The 23,606-nt window shown below is 33.0% G+C and overlaps 1 protein-coding gene across 6 annotated transcripts in view; it reads right to left on the reverse strand.

The window, feature by feature from the left end:
* Window positions 1-5,339: 5,339 nt before the first annotated feature.
* LOC118737161 (elongation of very long chain fatty acids protein) overlaps window positions 5,340-23,606 on the reverse strand; it is a 57,032-nt gene continuing 38,765 nt past the window's right edge. For 3 of the 6 annotated variants that reach the window (XM_036467498.1, XM_036467500.1, XM_036467499.1), the window contains exons 2-8: window positions 10,830-10,931; window positions 9,296-9,486; window positions 9,151-9,231; window positions 8,749-8,911; window positions 8,465-8,601; window positions 8,107-8,397; window positions 5,340-5,982 (exon numbers count right to left, since the gene is read on the reverse strand). In XM_036467498.1, the coding sequence (XP_036323391.1) occupies window positions 5,800-5,982; window positions 8,107-8,397; window positions 8,465-8,601; window positions 8,749-8,911; window positions 9,151-9,231; window positions 9,296-9,486; window positions 10,830-10,890 (1,107 nt within the window). In that variant the 5' untranslated portion in view covers window positions 10,891-10,931 and the 3' untranslated portion in view covers window positions 5,340-5,799. Of the gene's footprint in view, window positions 5,983-8,106; window positions 8,398-8,464; window positions 8,602-8,748; window positions 8,912-9,150; window positions 9,232-9,295; window positions 9,487-10,261; window positions 10,662-10,829; window positions 10,932-15,513; window positions 15,706-15,727; window positions 15,827-23,606 lie in introns of those variants that run through there. The other 3 variants (XM_036467497.1, XM_036467501.1, XM_036467502.1) reach the window with 3 other exon arrangements.

The following is a 23,606-nucleotide window of genomic DNA, read 5'->3' on the forward strand; positions in this document are numbered from 1 at the left end:
AAAAGTAGTAATAATTAACGCCTAAAATTTGAGATTTGGATAAGAATAAAATAAATAAATAATTCATGCAGCTATTAAATATTCCAAATTTTTGTCTATAGTTTGGCTTGTTGATTGATAATTGAAATTAATCGTGTAATTAAATAAAATCAAAAATAATTGGAAATGATAAAAAATAACAAAATAATACATAATGTAATTAAAATTAATGAATTAATTAACAATTTTAATTAATTATTAATCATTAAAAAACATGCTTTAGTTAATAATGATTATAATCATATATATAATAATTATTAATCATTTTTTAATAGATCTGGTATAGCTGAATGTGTATTCGCTTTAATGGCTTATAATATTTTGTGTACTTTATTGTATTAAACTGTCGAGGTCAAATAAAACCGGGCACGAATAAATCGTTTTGTACTTGGTAAAAGTCTGGTCATTTTCGAACTAGTTCGGTTTTAATCAGGAAATTCCAGTTGTAAACTAGTATTTTTCCTGACTAGTTTGTGGTTTCACTGCAGAGTAGTTCTGCAATGAAAATGCTTTTCATACAAACCCGTCTGTGTAAAACTTTAGGTCTCACCACTGGTATAACAAATTTGACGCCGCTAATTGGAGTAGAAGCTCGGCCAAACGCTTAGCAAAAAAATGGGAGCGCTAAATATTTTTACGTTGTTGAGCACCTGCAATGCTAATTAGTTAGAACCTTTGATTGGCGATTAGGTAAAGCACTTTTTATACGTACATACATATGTATGTATAAGCTCCACCTAATTGAGTATCTGAAAGGGTCAATGCTTTTGGCCAACACTTTTAAGTAGCTAATGCTTTTTGCTATTGACGTATGTATATTTTCGCAAATGTTTACGATTTATTTTCTTCTTTGTGTACTTACTATGCATGCAGTGCTGTGTGTTTTTTGTTTCTGAGATATTTTGCATCGATTTACGTATTTGATAAGATCATAGATGCGTCAAGTTCGGAGTGATGAGTTAAAAGGGCTTTTACTATTAAGTACAGGGTGGGCCAAATAAGATCTACCAATTTCACGCAGCAAGTGCATAGATGGCCTAGCTGATAGAAGGAAAGGGAAAAGAGAGAACACTCCGACGGAGTTTCTGTTCAGAATCGGCCTGATATTGTGTTAAACTCTTATAGTAATCTCTCGTCCTGTATTATAGCGACAATCCTCTTTTTTGGCCAATTGTCTTGGCAATTAATTTATTTTATACGGGACGCCAAATGTTCTGTATTTCTTTTAATGTCCTGTATTTGTCCCGTATTCGGATTTCAGTATTTCGACGTCTTAAAAGCTCATTAAAATGGCATGCCTATGAACCAGTCTGAACGCCTGTGTTTCGAATCGAGGAGCACATACAGTGTCCAAAATATAAATTAGGATTCTTCATTTTAGCTAAGTACGGCTATTTTGTTTTAAAAAAACCATATAAATCGAAATTTCCGACTTTGTGCAAAAACTATGAGAATTAATTCTGCAAATTTTCACCGAAATTTAAAACTTTTTAATCAGAACCTTTAGAAAGAAATGTGGTTGCAGTTTTGTAGCTCATTAAAGTTTAGTATAATAGAGTGCAAGTGCAACGAGCCGCTCATTTTCTTCCCCTATCAACAAATTGTGGAGCATACTTACCTTGCCTGAAAAAAGTTCATAGCTCCGTGGACACAAAAAAATTGACAACAATTAAAGGTAACTCCTAGCTACTTAAAACTTGCACTCTATCGCACTAAAATTTAACGAAGCTTTTGTAAAAAGTTTTTTGGAGTGAACCCCTCGAGAAAAGATATTTAACAAATTGTGATGTTACTATAAGAATGCTGTTTCCGGGCTAATACATACATCTAAGATCATTTAAGGTGTTACGATCTGTTAGCTTTTATGGAAAAAATTTGTAAAATTATTGTTTGTCCCGCATAAGGCCGGCGCTCAAATATTTGCCGGGCAGATCTGTCAATTTGTCGTATTTTAGTTTAGTTTCCCACCAATCGAGAGGATTTTCACCGAGAAGAGCTCGTTTTTCTCTAAGATGCGCCTTCAATTGAGCTATAATTTCATATTTTTTAATGTTTCCAGATTCTACGTCCGAGCCTTCGTTTTCGCTGGAGGAATCTAAAATTATTTGTAGGTTGCTTATAAGACTTTTAGCAGTACTAAAAGCCGCACCCTGGTTAAACAGACTTACCACCCAATTCTGTGTTTTCTTGATAAATTATTTGTAAAGAAATTTTATCAAGTTTTAATCAAGTGAAAGCTCCCATCGCATTCTGTGTCAAAATTTATAAAATAAAAAGCTCTACGATTTCCACAAGAGGGGAACTGATCTCCACATGAGTGGAACTGATTTCATTGGCACATATGAAAAATATGAATTTAAAAGCAAGAAAGCTTTTGACTGCCGTAGTCGAGTAGGTAGAGATGTCGGCTATAAATTCTGTGTGTCCCAGGTTCAAATGCCAGCACATGCAGTATTTGAATGATAGAAAAAATTTTTTAATATACAAAATGTATAATTTTCATATGAAATATCAATTTGTAAACGCTTGTCTATAGCATTTTTAAGGTGGATAATTTATCAAGAAAAAGAGCAGTTGATTTCTGTGCTAGAATTCCAGTTCTTCAGTATAGTTGCTATTCATAATATACATTTTCATTTCAGTTGCGTTGCCAACCATAATCGACTAATAAGTCGGTTATCTTACCATTTTGTGCTAGAAATGCAGAAATACTATATATCGAAAATATAGTTTCGTAACTATGTTTGTAACTTTATGTTCAACGTGAATTCAAAAAAAAAATGCCTGCTGATATTGGGGAGATGTGGATCCGGGTGAAGTAGAATAAAGGTGAAGCTTCGTCGAGGAATAATAAGTCTCTTTTGTGAACGATTTCTTGATGGATTCATGATTTTATTCAAAGAAACAGAATTACACTAAGTAACTTTACAAAATTACAATATAAAGTAGACGCATTAGGCACATTAACCTTAAATAGTATGCAAAAAATAATTAAGCGTAGCAGTAGTATGTAGTATTATACAACAAAAAAAAGTATAGATCAAATGAAGATTAACGCAAATTCACAACGGAAAACAAAACCAAATAGAAATACCAATTACCCTTGCAAAAGTAGTGTAAATATGTACTAGTTTTGTAGCAACTATTCGACAGAATTCATGGATGCTTACAAGATGTAAACACATAATACATACTTATATATAGAATGTTAACAAATCTCGCACAAAAAATTTTACATTAATCATTTTCAATAAAAATTTTCATTTTTGTCTATGTAACATTCAAATTGCATTTGACTTTTATTTACTAGAAAAGCAGTAACTTCTATGCATTCATTTACCTAGGTAAAATCTATTCTCGCTAACTACACACATATTTATATACATACATATGTACATATTGCTTTCGTATACGAAAGTTTTGTATGCACACACATATGCTTTGTGTGTTCCATGGTATTATATACAAAGAGTATATTGATTGATTAATAGGACGCAGCTAACTAAGTATTTGTATATACATACATATAGTATTGGTATAGATTTAATTTGTTAATTAGTTACTCGCTTGTCCACAAAGTGGTATACCTCCTCCATTTTATATACATACATATGTATATCTAGATAGTATTTTCTTAGCACATGCAAGTGGGGATCGAGGAGGTGTCATGCACAAGTCATACTGGCATAATTGTTGCATACATTTTATAACAGTTGGAAATATTTTGTGATTATCAACTTAAACTACAAATTTATAAATGTTATAAAATTTATGTTACATATTACAACAATACCACTCGTTAATCCATCTAGTACATCCCCGAAATGTATTTTTAATTTTACATGTTATCATATCGAATACCAAAATTTGCATTATCTTTAATTAATCTTTTTGAAAACACATATACACAAACGTAAGTAGGTAGAAGATGTACGTATCCATTACCTGAAATGCAAAAAGACGTAACAAACATCATCGTGGAAATGCAAAAAGTCATAACTAATAAAAGATTCAAAAATTGACTTTTTGATTTATATAATGGGTTTCATCGAATTACAACTCCCCACATCATTTTATGCAAAAAAAAAAATTAAATCATTAGTCATGACTTTATCTATTTCTTGTACGATGTTGTTTCGTCTTTTTGCATTGCATGTGACGATATGTAGGTAGGTGGGCGTATAAGTATAAAATCGCATTGCGCATGCGCTTTACTACAACACACACAGGGTGAACTGTGGGGTCTAATAACGCGCATGCAGCAGTTTAATTACTAACTACTCTGTAAAAATTGGGATAAAAAATTTAAATGAAATTTGTTTGGTGGTAGTAGTGATGATTGGTAGCAGTTGTGTTTTTTTTTGTACATAGTAGAAGTAGTAGTTGTGGTTTAATATGTATTAACAATAGTTCCCTGCTGTTTTGTGGTTTTTGTGTAAACTTTAAGATAAATTTTGTTCTGTTTCTTGATTTTTTTTTTGCTTCTTATTTGATTTTATTTTTTCAAAATTTATGCGCGTGCAGTACGTAAAATACTCTTTTGGATGCTCATGCTCGTAAAACAATGGCCTTTCATGACTCTTCAATTTCTCTTTTTCACATATTTTTCTTAAGTTACTAGAAAGTAGTGAATTCTGGGTCCGAATCGCGGCATTCGTGATCGAATGATTTCTCGTTTCGAATCGAATCGAAGCTGCTTTCTCCACAATGCAACTTAAACTGGCGAGGCGAGCTAGAATCCTTGATCTAAAAATCAGATTGCAATTCTAGTGCGTTCGATATCGAATGCCACGATTGGGGGCCTGATCATTTTCTTTACATACATACATACATGTATGTATGCAGATGTACTTAAATAAAATTTTGTTTCTCTTTGATGATACTTATATTTGTACATACAGTTATTCACAGAAGTATTCGTTATTTAGTGTTTTCATAATGTTCAAAAGGTTATCCTTTATAAATATTTTTCGTACAAAATTCAGAAAAACTCAGAGAATTTACAAAAATGGTTATCAAAATTTCAAACTGTTTAATCAGAATTTGACCATTTTGGGGTATGCAGGTTTGTAGTTCGATTTCCGTATAATGACGATGTTGCGCATTTTATATGAAAAAAAAAAACGGGCAACACTGTCGACGAAAACTGTTTTCAAAAATCAACGCTTATTTTTGGATAATAAACATCTCTTTTTAAAAAGTTTGAACGTTTAATGACCATTTTTTGAAATTCGCTGATTTTTTTTTTCTAATTTTATAAAAAGCTTGCAACACTGACTAATGGTTTTTGTTTTTTTTTTAATAAAAATTAACGCCAAAGATTTATAATGGAAAACATTTTGAAAAAAAAAAACTAAATAACGAATATACGTGAGCAACTTTATGTATGATTTTTTCTTTGCTCGCTTTGTTCATACATTAACATATCTATTGCAAATTATTTGAACAACTTGGTGATTCTAAATTAGTTCTAGACATACATGCATACTAGACCTTAGAACTTATTCTTCTTTGTTGCTGCTCTATTGTATATATTTTAATTATAATTATTTCTTGTATTTCCATTTCCAACTTTTAGATATAAAAGCTCCTTTTTACTCGCTTTTAAATTATTAAATATATAATTTATGTATATATAAAAAATAATCATTTTTTTTATGAATACATATATGTATACCCTAATGCTAACTACAATTTGCTTGTTGTTGCTTTTCTTATAGTTTGTATGATTATTATTCAATTGTTTGTTACACTTTATGCTTATTTGACTTTCCGCTGATGTAGACTAGAGCTACTGCTATCTGGATTTAGTATAGCATCATTTGATGAGAGTACACCGTCACCCTCTTTAAATGCATGGCCATTAGCGAAGCCATTCTTATAGCCATTGGTTAAGTGATGGTTTGACTTGATGACCTCGACTTCATCATCATCCATGACGGGCTGTAAAATTTAAAATTGAAAAAATATATATATATATATATAGATTGTTAGAAAACCGAAAAAAAATCTTTATTTATTTACGTGTGTTTGCAGTTATTTTATTACTTCTATAATTCAAATGTTTAAATTGATTTTAGAGTAAAAGGTAAATAACGCTCTGTAACAGTAAAAATTTACTTTTCGAGTTGTCTGGGACAAACCGACCGTAGCTCCGGTAGACACCAGATTTAAAATTTTTCTAACATCCTGAAATTCTTAAATACTCATAGAGAAAAACATTTTAAAGTGACTTTGAACCACTTTCAGCACTTCGCAACAGCAAAATAATTCTTTCCCACAGGAGACATTTTAATTTTAGTCATTATTTCATTAGCGGCCACCGCTCCTGGTGGCAATATTTCTACGTACGCATATAATAAGCTTGATAGCACCTGACTCCCCCAACCTTAAGCCCGAATACACTTTAGACATTGATTTATAGTGGTACAAACATTTACTTGAACAATTGTTAAAAAGCATTAAAAAAGTAGAGGAGGACTTTTAAGTACATAAATATGCAAATAAAACAACGACAATGAAAATTACTCAACAAATTGGCACCTGCGCGTTAGTTAAGTATTCAATGTTTAGTTCTGTAATTAGTCTCGTTTGCTTAAGCACTTGGCACGCATTTAAGTATTTGCAGCACTCTTTAAATTACTGAATAACCAGTCAACATATTCAGTATGTGCTCAAAAATGGTAATTAACTAATAGAAGGGCAGCCGTTTTTATGCCTGCTAATTGAAAACGAAAGGGTTGAAGTATGAAGAGTAATGCGTACATAGAACTTGGGAAGCAAAAGGTCTTGTTAATACTTGAAAAAATATATCAATAAAAATCCGTATAAAATACATATAATTGTTATTGGCTGCGTTGTAAAACATGAAAGCTAATTTACATTAATTGATTTAGTGAAGGCAATCCAGCACGTATTTAAAAAAAAAAAAATTATTCAACGTTTTAGAATTTCACTTAAAGTTTCATGGTGTTCTGCATTAATTTTACATTGCAGTAACATAAAAAAAAATGCATACAGATATTTTTACTGAATTCATTTTATCTATAAATCCAGTCAGTCCAGGATACCAATACCAAAAGATATTTTTCTACATGCTATAAAAAATATAATTGCAAACAAAATTTTTTCTTCTAAATTTAAAATCTCATTAGTACTGAAATGTGCTAGCAGAAACTATGAGCTGTAGCGTCCCACAGGGTGGTGCCCTCTCGCCACTACTGTTTAACTTCAACATCACGAAACTTCCACGTTTGAAAGCAAATGTCTATCTGTCCGATCTTGTTGGATTCTTTTATGTGAGAAGCGTTACCATCTTCGCTACAAAAATAACGAAACGCTTATCGCGACCTGTACGAAGGAGGTCAAGCAACAATGATTAGTCATCGACGTAGAGGGCATACCAATACCGACGGTTTATAACTCGAAAATTTTAGTGGCTACCTTTGACAGATTGTTCTTTTTCTCCGCGCCCACAACCGCAATTGTCAATAAAGCACAGGGCCGCAACAGTGTGCTTAAATCGCTCGCCGGCAGCACTTGGGGCAGAAACAAAGAAAATTTGGCACAACATACAAGTCCATTGGCCGACCGCTTCTAAACTGTGCTGCGCCTACGAGTATAAAAACCTGTCTGAGCAACGTACTCGGGATAGCAACTAGATGGTTTCTGATATCGTATGAACATCACCAATGTACATGGAAGGGCCCACAAAGCCTAACAATGCTCGGTAATTTCTCTGCTGCTACCGCAGAGAAGTAGAGATTAAACTGTTTAAAGCTAAAAAATATATATTAGGTACATTTCCAAGGAAATATGTAAGGAAAAGTCTCCTACGATATGTCAATATTTGCAAATGGTACACATAGACTGTGACTCTTATGGGAACTTGTATGCTGTTACAAAAACAACATAACATTGTTCACCGTTTTATGTAAAAAAGGGCCACACAAGCCACTTAACATTCTACTACATAAAAAAAATTTAAAAAATGGCTTTCTAGTGGTAAAACTTTATGCTCAGCTCCCATAGAAATGGTTTACCATCTACAAGTTTTATAATACTCACCATACAAGCACCCTTGTTATTATTCGACGCCACTAAATGATTGGACAAATCGCCATTGCTTGTTGGCGCACATTTGCCATTCGTCGCAGGTATTTTAGTGTAGCCATTTGTATTGGCCTTTGTCGCCGCACTGCGCACGCGTGCATTTGTATACTTGGCTTTATAAAAGTCAGAGAAGAGAAACAGGAACATAATGCCATGCAGGCCGATCCAAACCATGAATCCTTTAGGATAATCGCAATCTCTAAAAAGCAACTGGAACTGATGAGTGAAAATGGCGACAAATTGTACCTAAAATAAAACGTCATCTGATATTATATGCATATGCCCATTTAATTAAGATAATTAAACAACATACCATTTGGAAAGTGGTAAGATACTTTTTCCACCATATAAATTTCTGGTATTTCGGACCCATTGCAGCAATCATATAATAGAAGTACATGATAATGTGCACAAAGGAGTTCAACAAGGCAAAGAATGTACTGTGGCCACCTGCAATATATTAAATTTTAAGCGATTTAGCGAGATTACCACTACTACAGCGTACGACTTGCAAAATTCTATATACGATTTTCTTGTGAAATTGTGAGCATAATTTATGAAGCATAATATGTAGCAATAGAAAAAGCGTAATTTTACCTGGCGCGAATTTCATGCCCATCCATACGGAGAAGGGCATGCAGCCATGATGAATGACATGCAACGTTGAGACGTGTTCGTTTTTCTTACGCAATATAAAGAATATCGTGTCAAAGAACTCTGTGAATTTGGAAATGTAATACCACCAACAGGTGCGTGCCATCTGCGATTGAAAATGCGAAAGAGGATATAAATTAAAATATAAATTCACTATGAATCTACAGATGTACATATGTAGGTGGGTATGTATGTATGAAGGGGAATTAAGAGCATTTGCATAGTCTATTAAGTAGCAGCCGATTCTACTGCGATAATTTATAATTGTATATCTTCATCAGCGTTCAGCGTTTCCCTTGAGTGCACGCAAAATACACTATTATGTAGTTTAAATTAAATACTTACACGCATAGCCAATGGACTATTAGAGTAATCAACAGGTTGACATTTGAAACTATAGTTGCCCCACCAACCGCTCATTAAGTACTTAAAAAGGTTAAAAATTCATTAATCCTTCCATTATTAGATTTTTATTTTGTTCCTAACATACCTCATAGAAAATCCACGCGCTGAATATTGTCTGAAAGAGATTGTAGTAGACAAGTACTTTACGCAAGTCCAAGGCTTTTCGCTTCGCCATCAGGCGCGGCGCAAGCGATTTGCTGAAGTAGGCATAGAATACGCAGAGTGCTAAGGTGGGAAATGGCGATGACATCAAAGGCCAATCTTTGACACGTGGATCTGTAAATGAAAAACGGCATTATTTTAATTCGGTTATAAAACAAATTCAAAACAATAAAACATTGAATAGCCACATTGGACAAAATTCATAGTTACTGAACAAAGGGTTGATTTGGCAGAAATTAGTAATATATTTTTGCAAAAGCATACAAAATTATGCCAAGATATTTAAATAATAAGGCGCGTCTTACGCTAATTACGCTGATATTAATATTTTCATCTCATTCTAAATTAAATTTTTTAATTCCAATGCAAAAAGTTCAATCCAAAAAATTTATTATAAAATGGTAAAATAAATAATTGTTTATATTATTGGAAGCATGCTGAAGTAGAAAAGAGTTTTCCGATCGAAAAACATTGATTTTCAAGAATGCTATACGATTTCCACGAAAACTTGTTGTTTCCCTATATATTTATGTATGTAAAACTTTGAGCGCTTTGAGTGACCTCTAAATATTTTGGGTTTCGCAATGAAAAAACAGTATATTTTTTTCAATACAAAAACTATTCTAAGGAGTGAGAGCATTAAAATTCGCACTTTACTTTTTTCCCCACATGCATTTTTGGACCAACCTAATGTACATATGTATCTACATATGGATATTAACCACTCTAGAGGCAATTATCAGGAATCGTATTACTAATGTACAGATTAGCCTCTGCAGAAATTTAAGCAAAGATAAAAAGAGAAGTATTGGTTAAACAAACAAACAAACATAGCCAAAACGGGTCAAAAAGGCCGTGTCCCTATTATTTTTCACATAACTGTACCTACCAACCCTCTGTGCAAAATTTCATTCATCTGCGATCACACCTTCTACTTTTGGCCACTGATTATACGGCGACGTTACACTGTGCGACACTTTCAGAACCTTTTGCGGGCGGGTATAAAGCCGTTCGGTTCCGCCAACTTGCGAGAGCTTGAAAGAGTTTATTGCCCAAACAAAGCAACTCTTATCCAACAGGACAGAAAACGTTAGGATGGGCGGACTCTTGACTGTATGAAAATATATCTCTTGATTCTGATGATTTAATTCTGAACAAATTAATAGTTATCGCGGATGTGTAGATCAAATTTAAGGACATTTTTCTCAAACTCTAAATTTCCGTGGTAACATCATAGTACCACCACTGTAGAACTTTTGTGTCTTTCTCTTTTTGGGCAGAAAACGAAATAAAGTGCTTTTAAAAACTTCTTTTGGCGTAAACTGTACACCATTAAAGCATATCAGCATTATATTTATAATCTTAATTGACAACTGCAAGCTCATTAAAATAAAGGAATGTTTTTTTTCAGCTTTTATGACCTTGGCTAAGTTTAATGGACTATAAATTCCACTCACCACTGCGATTGTCCATGAGATCTCTGTACCAGTCGTAGACTTCGTCTAGTATAACAGCCATTTTGACGTACGTCTCCTTTTACTGTACAGTAATGATGCTAGCTGTAAATAAACGAAAGGAAAAAAGCGTTGATTATTTTCCTTCTTATTTTGTTTTTGTATTTTGTCGCAAGTAATCAATACAAAAAAAAAAGTTAAATATCAAGCGAATGCACAACAATCTCTTTTAACGCTCCATTTGGAGGAATTCCCCAGATGCAACGTAAAACTGTAAAGGAATAATGATAACAAAATCGAGGAAACAAAGGGATTAAACCCGGATTTTCAATGCCAACAAGGGTATTAAAAATGATTCCACGCTGGTGTTGCAGTGCAGAAACGCTTCCCTAAGTTTTTATTACAGTTACACACACACACACAAACGCGCGCACGCATTTAAGTGATTATCGTGAATTTGCACGTATGAATGTGTGTTATTGTTGCAAGCACTGGCGCTGTTAAGGCTAAGCTGCGATAAATTTAAACAGGTTTAATTGCATTATGCATATAGGTGGAGGCTCACTCTGATTGACTGCTTGTGCGAACGAGTGAACATAAAATTTTTTTTTATTATTATTTGCGTTTTATGCTTTTGTTTTTTCATATGCATTCACCTTAATGGAAATTTCTGACAACACATTACGGAATATTACAGCTTGTACAACAACAATAATAGACCACATTAATAATGTACTAATTGAAAGGCGGGTACAAACTGCACATAGCATCACTAATCAGTTTGGTTAAAGACAACTGAAAAGCGTCGAACAAAAATTGTGTTTAATTCGTTGTTTTTTGCTTGATTTAGAATCAGTGTCAATAATTACAAGCTACTTTCAATAGAACATTGCATGCATATTTATTTTGTATGTGATGTGCCTCAATTTGAATTCAAAGCAGACATGCATAATTATACAAATGCATTTACATATGTATACGGGTAGATATAAATCATACATACATATGTATGTATATTAGAGTGGTCCAAAAAATGTTTGTCCCAAATAGGGTTTGGGACACCTTCCAAAATTTTTCCTCTTGCCAAAAGAGGTGCTGGTACTAAGCCTTACGTTCCTAAGTTTCCATTTAGAGGATGCTCATGATGCTCATATTTTACTCTAGAAGTACAAATATATAAAACAAACAATTGTTTAAGTAACCTAAGAACATTTCAAATTTAAATTATCTGTTAAAATATTACAAGCTTCAGTTGTCATGGCACCAGTAGCTTTTTATAAAAATCGCCAATATTTTTGCCAGTTTCACAGCGATCCAGTATCGCATTTCAAGGTCATTGAGCACCCTGTATTGGTTGCAGTAGAAAACTGAAAGTTGGTAATATATATTACGAATATCAAAACGAAAAATCTAAGGGGCGCCCGTTCTCTAGGATGAATTTTTTCCCCATACAAAAATTGGACCACTCTAATGTATGTGCACTTACTTACATACTATGAATGTACATAACATTAGGGTGATTCAGGAAAATTTTTTATTTATTTTTTCCTCGGAACCATGCCCCGAAAATATTAGCCGTTAATATTAATATTAAAAATGTCCGCATCGTTCGATTTCGTATAAGAATAATACAGGAAAAATTGTTTTTTTTTTACTTCAGTTTTTTATATTTAAGGAACGATACGTTGTACTGTAAAAGTCTTGGAGTATTTTTGTAGAGTATTGCACAATGTTGAATTCGACTTTTTACCGAGTTGACTTACTGATAAATGACTTCAAAACTTTTTTGTAGAGCGTTCAATACTATTTCCAAAAAATATTCCAAGACCTTTACGGTACAACGTATCGTTAGTTAAATATAAAAATAAGAACAAAAATAAAAATATTTTCCCTGTGTTATTCTTATGGGAAATCGAAAAGTGCGATGTAAACATTCCTAATATTAAATAATATTAAGGGCTCATTTCTGAAACCTATTTAGGCGTCTAAACGAAACTTTTGAGCGTGGTTCCGAGAAAAAAAATTTTTTTTTCTGAATCTCCCTAATGTACATATCTGTGGACTTTCAGTAGGTTAAAAAAAGTTAAGTTAAAAGTTATAAGGAACTTCATTTAAAAATTTAACATTTTTATTATTACTTTTGAATGACCTCGACTCGAGAGAAGTTGTTTGATCAAAGGTCCACAGATATGCAATAAAATCGACATTGAGGTGGTATTGCCTTCAACTGCAACGGAATATGTACAGTCTTGTGTACAATGTTAAGACCATAAATTACTACATACATACTAAAATTGAATGGGCTATAAAACAGTATACTCAAACAAATTTCAACACTCCTGAGAAAAAAGTTTTATATTTGGATAAAAATTTGTTGAGTTTATATTTTTTAGTTTTCTACAAAGTTTTAAACTTGGATTGATATGGGTTTTGTTAAATAGTGAGTTGTATTTTATTTGAAAATTCTTAAAAATAAATATATAGACATGAGTGACAAACAATATCACTTTAAAATTTGGATGCCAATTATATGACCGACACTGTATATGATAAATTTTCAGTAATACGTAAAATTTATCAGATTTAAATTTTTTCAAGCCTGGAAATGTTCGTGGAAGTATTTGTTTTGCACATAGAAAGTTAAAATTTTGATATTTTTTAAGGACCTCCCAAATGAACATACGCACATATCCCAGTCTAAAGTATTTGTGCAACTTCGAAAAACAATTTTTTTTACTGGTCGCCCCTTCCTTAACAAAAGTTTAATTAATTTTGGCAAGCTTTAATTTACTGACATTAGGATGGTACGTTAAGGTGGTCAGTAATAGAATGTCCCGTTCTTGGAACAAAAAAAAAATACAAAAACATATATACATATATTAAACTTTAAGATACGGCTGTGAAAGGCGACCCCTAGGTTCGCCCAAATTTTTTATTTTTTTTTTTTTGAAATTGGCTTGCAAAAGTATTTTAGATATTGCACGGGTGTACCGCAAACTTTTTTTCCTTGTAAGGTGGTACGCTCTAATACATATGCATATGTACATTCGTAAATATATGTATGTAAATATACTAAGTATACAGCTCGCGACAAAAGATAACACATCAACATTTTAACCAGTTTTGATAATATTTCTTTTGCTTTTTTTCATGTTTCATATTATTTTGCTTATAAAAGTACATTCAATGCCGCACTAAATTATTGCCACAAGGAATTTTTCTCAATGTATGCAAAATTTTTTACTTAAATTTTTTTCCGCTGGTTTTTTATAAAAACAAATTTCATGCTACAACAAAAAACCTTAAAATAAAAACTCAACTTTGAGAAAATTTAATAAACTTGAAAATTCTTAATTCAAAATGCAAGTTTGAAGTTGGTAGAAAAAAATCTTGTTGAATTTTTGCAATTTTTTACACGCACTTTCTTCAATATAAAATATGTTGGAACATTTTTTTATTAGGACGAAACTGCGAGAAAAAAAATTGGCGAAAATCAACGCGATTTTTCACAAACTTCACACTTGCACTTTGTTACATGAAAATTGAATGGGCTACACACTTAAAATTTTTGTTGAAAATCTGATTAAAAAGTTGCAAATTTAATAAATTTACCTGAGTTTTGCACAAAGTTGAGAGATTTAATTTTTGTTTTTTTTTTGTTGCGGTATGATTTATATTTCCATAAAACATAAGCGGAAAAAAATTAAAGTAAGTTTTTTTCATATATTGTGAAAAATTCCCAGTGCCAATAATTTAGTGCGGCATTGTAGATCCAAATTTAGACTCAATATAAAAACTAGAGAAATTCTATAAACTTAAACTTTTCATCACAGTTCCAAATTTCTGTTGGCAAGCAGTTATATAGGTTATTAAATTTAAGTATAATAAGAGGAAAAATTCGGTTGATTGTTTATATTTTTTTTTTTAGCTGACACTTTCTTTCATACAAACAATTTGTTTATAGGGAAAAACGTGCGTGTTGCCGTCAGCAAAAAAAAAAACAAAATTTTAAATTTATATTTATATGGGTTTTGAAGAGGGATCTCCATTGCATGCGTATACGTATGCGAGCGTTTTACAGAAAAATTTAATATACAAATTTTTATGGCAGCACATGCGTAGCAACTCATGAAAACGTAAGAACGTTGTATGGATTTTTACTTCTAAGCGTAAATGTCAAACGCACGCATACGAATACGCATGTTATGGAGGTCCCCCTTATTAAAAAAAAATTATGTTTCCTCGCATTTAAAACAATTTTCTATAAGTTCTTCAAACTAACATCGCTGCAGTGCATTCCTATGCATACATATAAACAATATAAATACTGCAGAATAATTCGTACACCCTTTCAAACATTTTGCGACAGGTTGCCAACCTGCTGCTACTTGCACTAACAGTTCTCTTAAAGAAAATATGGCTACTTAACATCGTTCGTTGACATTCGCATTGGTCGCCAACGCCGATCGACGCCATGCATACCTATTGACTTAATAAACGAGTGAATGATTGATTGATATTTTCTATTGACACATAGTAGCCACCACTGGATGCACATGATTTGTTTTGAAAATTTCGTTCTACTCGTGAATAGCTAGCCGTGCATCTTGCGTGCAAACGTAACTTTTATTGTTGAAAAGCGTTTTTTTTTTTAATTTTTAATGCATTCTTTTTTTTTGCACTTTACCTCTTTAGATTACAAATGCAAATACTATATGTAGACGTGCAAATATTTGTATACAAAAGTAGGTGTTTGAAAATTATTTATCAGCGACTTTCTTCTTCATCATTCTTAGCTTCAATCAGAAGAACGATAAAAAAAAACACAAGCAAGATTACCGCACAACTTTACGTTCAATATTTTACAGCTTAATACCTACACACATACAGTAGGTACTTGCCTCTCTTAAAACGTCACTCGATAGCTCACTGCGCTGTTCACAACTGATCCTTGTGCATGGTAGCAACGCCTTTATATACCTGTGTTGCCCTGTGTTCTACCCAACATTTCCTCAAACTCTGGAAATATTCTATCGAACTCTGTGAATATCGAAACTTGTATCATTCTTTCGTTCTTTTGCTTTGAACTCTCTTTCGTATTCGCCACAATGAATGGCATGTTGTGGCAAAATAATGCAAATATAATACTACATACACACATATTAAATTCCAACAACTTGTGACATGGTGTGTAAATTTTTCTAAATGAAAGTACTTTTAAATATATTCCTCCTTGACTCCAGAGTCCATGTTCGCACTATCATAACAGATATTTTGGATATGACCTTGTATGCATATAGCCAAAGCCCTATGCTTGCTAGGACTGAATTTAATTTAGAATGTCTTTATAAACTGAGAACTTTTGGACAGCAGTCGATTTATTTCAATTTTGATGCTATACAGGACTTGAAAAAAGCGCTTATTAGAACTGAGTTGAAGATTGAGCAGTAAAGTTATCTCTCAGTGTAAGGAAATCATACTTTATAAGTCCCTCGTCATGCCCGCACTAATCTATGAAAGATTCTACGGAAGATTTATGTACAGCAGCTCCGCGGGTTAAGTCATGCCATACAAATGGTCGCCAGTTCAGAAAGTATTCGAATTGGTATTCTCTGGTGAAGGAGACACCCGCTTCGAAAAGATCAGGTGGCAAGCGACTTAACCTAACTCGTTGTTATTATACGCACCGTCTAGGGACAAGGAGCAAAAGACTGGCACACTCAATGTTTTTTTTTATTTTTTGAAATATGAGCTTCCTGTTCATGTAATGTTACCAGATTTTTGTGGCCAAAAATCGGGACATTTATAATGCATCGAAACCGAACCTACATTATTGTTTTTAGAATAAAAAGATATAACATCTTTTAATACAGTTTTATTTATGCAAAGTTTGAAACTTTGACATACATTGTCTTTGTTAGAAAACCAGTTAGACTTTCATAAAAATATGAAAAATCGGGGCACTGGCCTGTTCGTCTACATTCCAAAAGGATTGGATTGCCCTTCAAAAGGTTCTGTCGTAGTTACATGGTGATCCTGGCTCAAAAGAGACAGTCGAACAGCCCTCGCAAGGATGAGGCTAAAGATTGTAACTGACTGCTTGATTATAAACTAATTTTATACATAAAAATTTATTGTATTTTGAAGTGCATTGTTTTCGTTATTTTGTTGTTAAAATGCCTGTTGTTTATTTATGTACCAGCAATAAAATATTAGGAAAGTATTTTTAATTGCATAATTGACTTGCTTATGACGCATATTTTTGAATTTTAGTGCATGAAATTCCGAGGCATAGTTATAGCTAAAAAAAAACAAAACTCGAAATTTACATATCGACTCCTGAGTGGAAGATCGCCCTATCTCGGCAGCCAGTTCGAAAATGCTCTATCTCAGAAAACGTTTCGAGAACGCCCTACTTCAGAATTTAGTTCAAAAATGCCATATTCCTAAGATACAAAGTAAAAGCGAAACATTTTACATATTTGCGAAAAATCTATATGCTTGGCGATTTAATTAATAAATTAATTTAATCAAGGCGTTATTGCTTTACTCAGAATTAAAAAATATGTCCAACGTAATATAAGGGTACACGGAGAAAAACAATAAACTCCTAACCGCCAAAAAGACATAAGCGACATTTTTTCGAAATTTTATTTTTGATCCAGAAATGTTTCTAGAGAATACACATTAGGGTGGTGCAAAAATGTATGAGAAAAAGTAAAGTCGGAATTTTTATGCTCTCACCCCCTAGGATTGTTCTATACCGAAAAAAGTATACTCGTTTTTTTTTTAAATCAAAAAATATTTCGAGGTCGCTCAAAGCGCTCATAGTTCTCCATGTATTTTGTATGGGGAAATACAACTTTTCGTGGAAATGGTATGGAATCCTTGAAAATCAATATTTTTCGATCGGTCCTCTTCATGAGACTTCCAATAACAATATCCAATTATTTATTTAAACATTTTTGAATAATGAAGATTTTTTATTTATCCCCCCATTGCATTTTCCGGCATTTTCTAAGGGTTTTAGCGGACCTATAAAATATAGTTACTAAGAAAAAATTGTTAAGAAAAGAATTGGGTATTATTATTGGGAATCTGTTGAAGAGAAAGACTCTGTTTCTCCGATCGAAAAATATTGATTTTCAAGAATTCCATACCATTTCCACGGACAGTTCTTTTTTCCCATACACATTACAAGGAAAACTTTGAGCGCTTTGAGCGACCTCTAAGTATTTTTTGATTTCAAAATACAAAAACATAGAGGTATACTTTTTTTTGGGCATAGAATAATCCTAGGGGGGGAGAGCATAAAAATTCCGACTATACTTTTTTTTTACATGCATTTTTGGACCACCCCAGTGTACATACATACATATGTAGCAGATCTTTGCATAGATTTCAAGTGTGAATTGAAAGTTTCATATGCATACTAAAGACTTATTTATTTATGCATATCACAGCATATAGTATTTAGCGAAATTAAAAAAAATTAATAGTTATATGTTTACTTGTTATTAAATTTATAATTTGAATTTATGTACTTGTATAATTTATAAGTAATTAAGCTTTCGACACTCTTGTTTTTCATGCAAGAACAATAATAAATGCAAGGCAAGAAAGCGTACTTGTTTTTACGGAAAAATTTAAATGTAATTAAAAACGTCAATGCAACGCCAAGAAATCTGCATATACTCGTATACATAATAGGTACACAATATTGTACAAGTAGGTTCGTATGTATTAATTTTCTTTTTCTTTTTTTTTTGTATTACGTACATATTTATAAATAAGCTGAATTGTATTTTAGTGTCGCGCAAAAGCAATGAATCGATTTGGCATGCCATCGTCACAAACACAACATTAATATTAATTTATATGAATTAAGCATTTATTTAAAATTCCGTGATTTTCTTGTTTTTTTTTTTTTAATTGGCTTCTTGACTTGCCGCTGTTCTAATTATCAACAACCATGCAATTTGTTCGATGTCGTTGAAGCTAGCGACCAACTGCTTGAGCTGGCATATGAATGAAGCAAGTGTGCAAAGTTCCAACTGGAAGCGCACATATTTAGTAGCTTTTGAAAGCAATATAATGGGCGGGCGTTTATTCTTTTGATTACATATTATTTGAAAACTGAAACAGAATTGATTGTACATTTTCAAGCAACTGAGGTGCTATTAGAATTGCACGAGAAATGCGAGGGCAGTCGGAAAAATTATGCATATCTATTAATTAAAAAATGTTTACCGTTGATCATCTTCTTCTTCTCTTCTCTATACAGTCAGCGTCAAAAATATTAATACCCTGGCGTTTCTTTATTTACAATTTCCATACCAAATTTTTCGTGTTTTCATATAAAAAATACTAGCAGACCCGGCGAACTTCGTCCCGCCCAAAATTAATTTTTTTATTGAAACATTTGGTCCAACGTTTTCGCCAGCAATTCACGTTCACGTTTGGTTTTGTGGTCGACAGTAGGCATATCCTCCATTGCCGTCTTAAATAACCTGACGAAAGCGTCCTTGGATTTGTATAGTATAGTTGGTGGCAATTTCCAAACTGGTGAGTATTATTGGTTCACATTCTGTTTCGACACCGTAAAGCAAGGGCCGCAATGGTTCTGATGGTTGATTTAACGGGAGTAATTTGTTTTTGAGCCCTGGTGCCTCCGAATCGACGATTTTTAGCAATAACTCGGCTCCAGAGCCACTAAAAATTATCATTAAAAAGTATCATTAAAATCGTTTCGGTCGTTTAGGAGAAGTTAAGCCTTGGTGGCTTACATACTGACACTCTTCGGCAGTTTTTCCCATACAAACAAACTACCACGCATTCGTTATACGGAGAATATGCGCAACATCATCAGCGTAAAAAATTCTCAAAAATCAACGGTAACTTATAGACATTTAAAACTTGCACTTTATGAAACTGAAATTGAGTGAACTACAAAACTGCATACTCAAAATTTGGTGCCACTTGATGCATAATGAACTATATTTCTATAAAAAATTTACAAAAAAATGTATTATGAAAAAGAGAAAAAAAATGTATTCTGAGTGTATATACATATTTACAGACAGGTAAAAGTTTCAATATGTTTGGAAAGCGCCATAGTCCCAAAATCGCTATACCAATTTCGAGGACACTACCACAAATACTACTTCCAGAGATATATGGTATGAAAAATTCGATATGTATGGGTGATGCCAAGCTCCCTTAAAATATCGAAAGTCTGCAGTAGTGTCCAAAATTTCATAAAATCGGTACAGCCGTTCGCGAGATCACCTCTTATAAAAAGAAGGAGCTTCTCTTTATATAATCAGTGTAAGTAACACCAGCCAACACCGATTTGGATGCGGCAAATGTTAAAGCTGTTTTGATAGGCTCATAGGGATTCTCACAAAATAAACCATCTCGTCATAAAGAAAAATATTTTAAAAATAGTTCTTGAAAAACCGTAATTTTTTTGAACCACGTTTTTTTTATAGAGAATTAAACAAGGATTACGATGGTATAATTTTAAATTCCTAATTTACTGGTCTTAACTATGCAAATCAACTCCAAAAAGGTTCAACTGTTAATAGCCAACTTAGCTTTAGAACAATATTGACCATTTTATATATAGAAATGTTAAACCCGCTTTTTAACTTTAATTTGACATTACGATTAGTAGAACCCGAGATATAACGATTTGAAGAAGTGCATGATTAGTCAGAATCATGAAAAAATGCAAACTTTGACGGATCATATCTCCGAAGAAAACAAAGAAAAAAAGATTCCTCGGACACATGAAGCGAATCGGAGACATGATATATTTTGTTTTTTTGTACGAAATCCGCCCGACTTAAAACAGAATGGCTCTTATAGAAGAAATAGCGAAGCAGCCTGGACAAAAAAATCTCAAAAAAAAAATGGGCTACACAACTGCATACTTAAACTTTTTCTAAGAAATCGAATTAAAAAGTTTAAAATTTTGATAAAAATTGTTTGAGTTCTCCCGAGTTCCATATGAAATTGAAAAAATTTATTCTGCCGCTTTTTGCGGTATATTTAAAAAAAACAACAAAAAATTGGTATAGAAAATATGCATAAATAAAGGGTATTCATATTTTTGACGCTGTCTGTATACTTATATGTATGTACTTAAAACTGGATTGTGTGTGTATGAGTGTTTTCAAATTTGGGTCCAATATGAAAGCATGGGTAATACATAATTTTAGACCTATGGTTTCTTCCGCAAATTTGCTTAGAATTACACGTAGAATCCTTCTGCGCTTTACGCTCATTTTCGAAAAAATGTCCCATAAAAATTGACCTGCCCCAATGCACATATATATGTATATGTACATACTCAGCAAAATCTTCGATTCTTTGGTAAGCGCTTTGGGTATACAGAGCAAGTTTTACAATTTCCTACCAACAATAATAACGATAAATATTGTCGCATTTCCCGCTTCGCTTCATATTGACATTAATGAAACTAGTTGCATTGACGTATGAGCTCAACAGACATAAATATGTATTTGATTATAAAAAAAAACAGGATTAAGCAGAACTATCTAAATGCCGTCAAACAACGACAGCAATAGCAAGCAACAACATTAAGCTTATAATTACGAGAGGTGCAATTATTTTCAGCAGCTATTTGTAACCTTCAATAAAACTATGCAGCACACCGTTATACAAGCAAAACATAGGTGTTGCGTCAAGCAACAGAATTGAATGGCAAGCGGAAAAAAAATGTTGAAACAAGTATGTAGCAAAAAAAAAAAATTAAATTTAAATTTAAAAAAATGCACGAAAACTGTAGTTGTTGCATTCCAAGACGCAATGTTGACGTTGCACTTGTACGCTGATATGCGTGCGCAATGTAAACGCTTGTATGAGATACGAGACAATTTACGCTAAGGAAGGTCACGGTTTTAGTAACTGTTGCATTTGGTTTGCAAGCGTTGCAGTTGAGTGAAACTATTTGTTGCTGTTAGTGCTGTTGCTGCTATTGGTTGTTGCAATTACGACTGACACAGCAAGTTTTACCGTTGTCACAATGCGCGCGCCTTTGAAAATTTTGAATGTCATGAACGAGATAAAATGAAAATAAAAATCAAAAACCAAAACAAAAAAATATCGCACATAAAAATAGACTTAAATATTTTTTATTTTTTTTTGGTTGAAGCTGCTACAGCTTAGTAGCAAACTTTTAAGCTGTGATCAAGCGACTCGCTATTACTTAGCAGGTCAGTAGCACTAAACAGTCGTTGGCCTCGCAATTGCAGCCAAACATTAGCGCACAACAACATTATATTAGAGCTTAGGCATGTTGATCGCGCTTATGAATGGACTACCAAAATTTACAGTGCAAAAAAAAAAACAACACAAAACGGTAAAATAAGTCATCACATAGTCATCTTATGAGTTCATCAAATGATGCTGGGGGGTATGCAGCCAACAAAATTACAAAACAGAAAGTGAGAAAAAAAAACGAAATTAAGACAGATAGCTCGTCGTAGGCGTTTAGCGTTATTTCATATTTTTGGCCTACACTTGTTGACTTGTTGACGTTGCTTAAAGATCAACAGAGCACACCAAAAATCGTCTAACAAAAACGAAGCAAAAAAAAAATCAAAGGCGAATGCGCTAACAAAACATTTTGTCAAGGTAAACATGCAGCAAGCAGTCAGTCACTCAGTCCATTCAACGGTTGGTGTGCGCATGCGCAACCACCGCCAGCTAGCGCGGGGCAAATTACATAATGAGAGTAGGCAGAGTCAGCGCGCATACAAATATTACTGCTGTCGGCGCGGCGACAGCCATGTGTTGTATATGGCTGCACCTTTACTGAGGGTAAATATTTTGTAAACGTTGCCTACCAACATTGTTTGCATTTTTTTTTTTTTTTTTTTTTAGTATAGCTTTTCTCAACGCTCCATGGCGTGAAGCGCATTTGACATCGTCATTTTGTTAACGTCCGCCAGCGACGCGGCACGTCACGTCACCAAGCAGCTTGAGGAAACAAACCTGCGCGCCCTGCGTATTGCAATGTTTCTCTTATTTTTCAAATTGCAGTGACAGCAGTAGCTGCTGCCAGGTGCCATTGTACTTCCGTCTTTGCAAATGTATGCAATTTTTTTGCACGGCCACTACAAGTACCCAGGAAATGTAAGTACGTGGTTTCAGTACAAATCGAGGGCTTATATTCAATACCCTCTATCTGCAATTTTCACAAAAAATACTTTGTGATGTTGGGACCCATTTGGGACTTACCTTTAGAATCTCATTTTTGTGAAAAGTGCAGATAGAGGGTATTTAATATAAGTCCTCGAAAATTCGATGTAGTTTCGCATTATCTGTGATTCGACATCTAAATTTAAAAAAGGGGATCTGGCACCTTTTGAGATTTAGGTAGCGATATATATGTATTTAGTTTTCTGCATTTCATACATTAAAATTTTTTACGAAAAAAAAAATCAGGAACCGTGACAAAATATTTAGCGAAAACAGAAGAAAGAAGTATTATAATAGCATGTAAGCAATATAAGTAATTTATGTATGTACATTAGGAAATTTAAAATTTATTACATTTTAAGACTTCCACCAACATATTTCGGAAAAATGCTAAGATTTATGTGCGCTGGACCTATTTGAAAATACCTCCAAATATAAAGTTTTTTACAAAAAAATTACTTTTTGAAAATATTTTTCTAAAAATCCCCTCAGAGCATAGAAGGGATTATTAAGCTCAAAAGGTCTGCATTAAAATGTTTAAAAATTTTATTA

Source organism: Rhagoletis pomonella, unplaced genomic scaffold (assembly GCF_013731165.1).
Source record: "Rhagoletis pomonella isolate Grant_MI unplaced genomic scaffold, Rhpom_1.0 Rhpom_scaffold_00004, whole genome shotgun sequence".
In the NCBI taxonomy this organism is placed as follows: Eukaryota; Metazoa; Arthropoda; class Insecta; order Diptera; family Tephritidae; genus Rhagoletis; species Rhagoletis pomonella.